Source organism: Tachysurus vachellii, chromosome 11 (assembly GCF_030014155.1).
Source record: "Tachysurus vachellii isolate PV-2020 chromosome 11, HZAU_Pvac_v1, whole genome shotgun sequence".
Taxonomy (NCBI): Eukaryota; Metazoa; Chordata; class Actinopteri; order Siluriformes; family Bagridae; genus Tachysurus; species Tachysurus vachellii.
The window spans coordinates 25,625,122-25,630,121 of NC_083470.1; the positions used below are offsets into that span (position 1 = coordinate 25,625,122).

The window sequence follows — 5,000 nt, forward strand, 5'->3', positions numbered from 1 at the left end:
AATGTGATTCTTATATTCTGAGTATAAACAACATATGTTGGAAAGGTGGTGGTGGTGGTCACTGGAATCAATGCAGTTCATTTAAATAAACATATTTCCAAATAAGTTGCGATGTCATAAGTATTCACCCCCCTGGACTTCACACCCATGACGGCGACTCGGCAGAAGGGGCTTCTCTGAGCACTCGGAGCCGCAGTAAGGAATGCAGAAGAGCCGTATTACCGAATTTCGATTTAACTGCTTGGTAGAACTTTTAGAAATTTAGACGCAATGGGGGGGTGAAAACTTTTGAAATTAAAAATAGAACTAATGTCTTTTTTTTTTAAATCCACATTCCAGATTGAGAAGTTTTTCCCTCACGTGTTGGAGAAGGAGAAATCGCGAGCAGACGGTGATCCCTCGTTCCTCTCCCCCGAGGAGTTCGCCTTCGCCAAAGAGTGAGCGTCCGGTCCGACCTCCGGCCCGAATAAGCAGCATCAGTTGTTTGTGTTCAGTAGCAGCGTGTTCAGTGATGGTGTTGTGTGTTCACAGGTATCTAGCTAATACAGAAATGTACCTGAAGGCTGTGGCGCTGAAACACATGCCTCCCAACCTGCAGAGCATCGACATGATCAAAGCAGGTGAGGGGCGTTGAAGAGACGTCTCAAATCGCCGCTGTAAAGTTCACTGAGGACCGAGAGCAGACAGAGACGGCGATATTTTATCAATATGCCACAAAACACTTTTCTGAAATATCACCTCTGCTTTTATTAACTTTGTGCCTTAAACTTTTCCTAGGTTTTTTTTTCCGCAAATTTTGTTTGTTTATTTAAGTTATTCGTTTATGTATTTTCCTTTCTCCTTTTTTTTTATATAGATATATTTTTTAGATAATTATTCAGATGATTTTTAAAAAAATATATTATTTATTTATTTATTTATTTATTTATTTATTTATTTATTTATTTATTTAACGGTACTCCCAAGTTATCACACATCTATTTTCTGATGTTTAGCAAGTGGCTTTCATAGAAATGCCATTGAGAATCATATATTTGTCTGTGTGTGTGTCTGTCTGTCTGTGTGTGTGTCTGTCTGTGTGTGTGTGTGTCTGTCTGTGTGTGTGTGTCTGTCTGTGTGTGTGTGTGTGTGTGTGTCTGTCTGTCTGTGTGTGTGTCTGTCTGTGTGTGTGTCTGTCTGTGTGTGTGTCTGTCTGTGTGTGTGTCTGTCTGTGTGTGTGTCTGTCTGTGTGTGTGTCTGTGTGTGTGTGTGTCTGTGTGTGTCTGTGTGTGTGTGTGTGTGTGTGTGTGTCTGTGTGTGTGTGTGTGTGTGTGTCTGTGTGTGTGTGTGTCTGTGTGTGTGTGTGTCTGTGTGTGTGTCTGTGTGTGTGTGTGTGTCTGTGTGTGTGTGTGTGTGTGTCTGTGTGTGTGTGTGTGTCTGTGTGTGTCTGTCTGTGTGTGTCTGTGTGTGTGTGTGTCTGTGTGTGTGTGTGTCTGTGTGTGTGTGTGTCTGTCTGTGTGTGTGTGTGTGTCTGTCTGTGTGTGTGTCTGTCTGTGTGTGTGTCTGTCTGTGTGTGTGTCTGTCTGTGTGTGTGTCTGTCTGTCTGTGTGTGTCTGTCTGTCTGTGTGTGTCTGTCTGTCTGTGTGTCTGTCTGTCTGTGTGTGTGTCTGTCTGTGTGTGTGTCTGTGTGTGTCTGTGTGTGTGTGTGTGTCTGTCTGTCTGTGTGTGTCTGTCTGTCTGTGTCTGTCTGTGTGTGTCTGTCTGTGTGTGTGTCTGTCTGTGTGTGTGTGTGTCTGTGTGTGTGTGTGTCTGTGTGTGTGTGTGTCTGTCTGTCTGTGTGTGTGTCTGTCTGTGTGTGTGTCTGTCTGTGTGTGTGTGTGTCTGTCTGTGTGTCTGTCTGTCTGTGTGTCTGTGTGTGTGTGTGTCTGTCTGTGTGTGTGTGTCTGTCTGTGTGTGTGTCTGTGTGTGTCTGTCTGTGTGTGTGTCTGTCTGTGTGTGTGTCTGTCTGTGTGTGTGTCTGTCTGTGTGTGTGTCTGTCTGTGTGTGTGTCTGTCTGTGTGTCTGTGTCTGTCTGTGTGTGTGTGTGTGTCTGTGTGTGTGTCTGTGCTGTGTGTGTGTGTGTAGTTCCAGAGCCATGTCTGGACTCCTTTGTGTTCCTGCGTGTAAAAGAGAGGCAGGACAACATCCTTGTGGAGCCTGAGACTGATGACCAGAGGTAGGGTTAAAACACACACACACACACACACACACACACACACACACACACACACACACACACACACACATGATCCTGACCTATATTGACAAGTGCGTTATAAATGATGTCAGCTGGCATACAGAGGTCCATAGAGACGAGTTCTTGAAAAATGACTGCATTAGAGACAATAAACCTAGAAATAAAAAAACAAAACAAAGAAAGTAAGATGGGAAAAAAAATCGAATGTAATTCAACAACATTTAACATAGTAGAGATACAAAATGGTTCAAACATCAAATATTCATAACCTCATCAATTACTTCAACACAGATGTCATATAATTAGGATTTTCTTTAGAATTAGAATTTGACTTTTTTGTGGGTATTTTTTTTTTTTTAACTGTTTTGTACTTGAACGTTTATGAGGTGTTTAATAATTGAATAAAAAGTGTCTCTTGATTCTTTGTGTGTTTCAGGGAGTATGTGGTGGATCTGGAGGAAGGCTCACAGCACCTGATGCGTTATCGCACTATAGCGCCTCTAGTGGCCAGTGGTGCAGTGCAGCTGATCTAGAAGAGTCTCAACACAAGATACTGAGACTGATGATGATGATGATGATGTACTGTGTATTATTTTATATAGTTCATATTAATTTCTGTTATATTGATATGTTTAAAAAAATACAAGCTTCCTGATATACAGCATTTTCAGACATCTTGTGAGTTTCTTTACATTCTTGCTTTGTTTTTAGCTTGCCAGTGGTTTGAGGAAAGAAAAGACAAAACCAAAACTCTTTTATGATTTATATACAGGGTGGAAAAAAGAGATTGCCATGAAGTTAATATTGTGTGTGTGTGTGTGTGTGTCCTTGAACAACATAATAATATAAAACACAGAGAGAGTAAAATAATTATGTCCTTTGATTTAAAGAAGGCATTCAAAAGCAGTGCAGAGGAAATGATGGAAATAATTCAAACTCTAAAACTCATTTTCTTAAGACGAACAATTTAACACATTTGTTTACAATTTTCTGGTGCTATCTGTAAAATGAAATATGCTGACTGTCTTCTTGGGCAAAAAAGAATTTTAATTTTGTCCTAAGGGGATACAAACCTTTGCATTCAGCTGCGTTTTGGTCGCCCGATTATGTAGCACCAAGCTCTATGGATCGTTACAGATTTGGCAGTATGTGCATTTTATGGCTTTCATATTTATACGAACAGTAAAGATCGTTTTGACCCGATGATGCCTTAATCGAATGAAATTAATATAAACAGAAGAATCCGGACAGGTTTTTAAATCTGAACCATTTTTTAAAATAATCTTCATAACACTGCTAAGATTCATCGCTTTCTTTTTTAGATGTATTTTGTGCTCAGTTCGTTGAGAATTTTGCAGAAGTTCAGTCGAGACTCTGCCTCTCAGCGACCGACGCTGATGTTACACACTTTGCAGCTCGGGTCTTTCTTGGCGTTGGCTGTGGAGAGGCTCATGAGCTGGTGATGGCCGCTGATCTGTGCCACTGTGCCTAGATCCAAAGGCAGTGCTTCTGTGTACAGAACCTCCAGGATGACGTCGCTGGCATGACAGAACGCCGGTTCCTCCCCAGGGACGTACGTCAGGAAAGGATTGGACACGAGGTCCAGCAGGGGAAGACGGCCCTCGCAGAATCGGTCGCCCTCCGAGCCGATGGGAGCCAGCACCAAGACCACGTAATGGTACGCCGTGTACATGCAGTAGAAATCTGCGAAGTAGAGGTGCGTCTCGGGCTTCAGCAGAAGAGCGGCGGAGATCTGGAAGCGCAGGGGTCCGTAGGGAGAGTCTTTAGGAGGGAGGCCCGTGTCAAACTCGGTGTTGCAGCTCAGGAAGACACCACGGAGCTTTCCGTTGATGGGTGAACCGTGGCTGCCACTGTTGTCCTTTAGAGACGGGGGCATTAAACCTCCGCATTCCGTTCTTTGGAGAAAACCGAACAGAAAAAACAACTCAAATATGTATCAGATGATGTACCAAACTAGAGGCTAAGCAAACCAAGGAATTGCTCCGGATTACATATTCAGGTATAACGCTCTCTTTTTATAGATCACAACACCACCTGCTGCATATGCTATTAATATGAATAAAAAACGGCAATCATTTCAGTCTTGCATCATGTTTATAGAGTGAATTAAAACCAAACGACATTTAAAAGACAGCATAGTATAAAGGGTAGTTTGTAAACTTAAAGCGACTGTTTGTAACTTTTCAAGTCCTCTAATAAACGCAGATTTCTGCTCAGACTACAGCGGTCCCTCTGTAGAAACCAGGAGTTCCCAGTCAATTATATTACTAGGAAAACCTTTAAAGCAGAGCTACACTTTGGTCTTCCTGGGAGAAAGGGGCGGGGCTGATTTTTGGTCTGACAGGACGTCAACTTATGTCATTTTTCCTTGCCACTGTCGCCTCTGGTTTTACTCATTATGCATCTTAAGCTGAATTTCTGTGAATCTAATTTGCGCCGACGTTAATTATTAAAAGTTCTTAACAAATAAAATTTAACAAGAAGGTATGCATAATAATTAATATTCTCTCTCAACCAGTAAAAACGATTGTTTCTGACCAGACCAATTGCAGGGGAATATTGGGAATCATGGACTTTTTATCCATGAGGTATTTTTATTCATGATACACGTTAGCAATTGTTTAACCGCTAATCTTGTTAGCTAAGAGGCTAACACCTCTTTCCTCTGAGACACGTGAAGTCCACCAATTCCCACTCACCCCCACGGTAAGACGATGAAGCATCACCAACCTGACATAGCAGAAGTATTCAGGATGCTGGTTGC

The 5,000-nt window shown here is 42.1% G+C and overlaps 2 protein-coding genes across 2 annotated transcripts in view; one reads left to right on the top strand and one right to left on the bottom strand.

Moving 5' to 3' along the window:
* The window catches only part of gins4 (GINS complex subunit 4 (Sld5 homolog)), a 4,707-nt gene extending 1,828 nt beyond the window's left edge, over positions 1–2,879 (top strand). The window contains exons 4-7 of the mRNA XM_060881265.1: positions 340–437; positions 532–620; positions 2,104–2,194; positions 2,652–2,879. Of these exons, the coding sequence (XP_060737248.1) occupies positions 340–437; positions 532–620; positions 2,104–2,194; positions 2,652–2,748 (375 nt within the window). The 3' untranslated portion in view covers positions 2,749–2,879. The remainder of the gene's footprint in view (positions 1–339; positions 438–531; positions 621–2,103; positions 2,195–2,651) is intronic.
* Positions 2,880–3,000: 121 nt separating this feature from the next.
* The window catches only part of LOC132853476 (phytanoyl-CoA hydroxylase-interacting protein), an 11,781-nt gene continuing 9,781 nt past the window's right edge, over positions 3,001–5,000 (bottom strand). The window contains exons 5-6 of the mRNA XM_060881264.1: positions 4,967–5,000; positions 3,001–4,131 (exon numbers count right to left, since the gene is read on the bottom strand). The exon at positions 4,967–5,000 is cut by the window's right edge and continues 84 nt beyond it. Of these exons, the coding sequence (XP_060737247.1) occupies positions 3,597–4,131; positions 4,967–5,000 (569 nt within the window). The 3' untranslated portion in view covers positions 3,001–3,596. The remainder of the gene's footprint in view (positions 4,132–4,966) is intronic.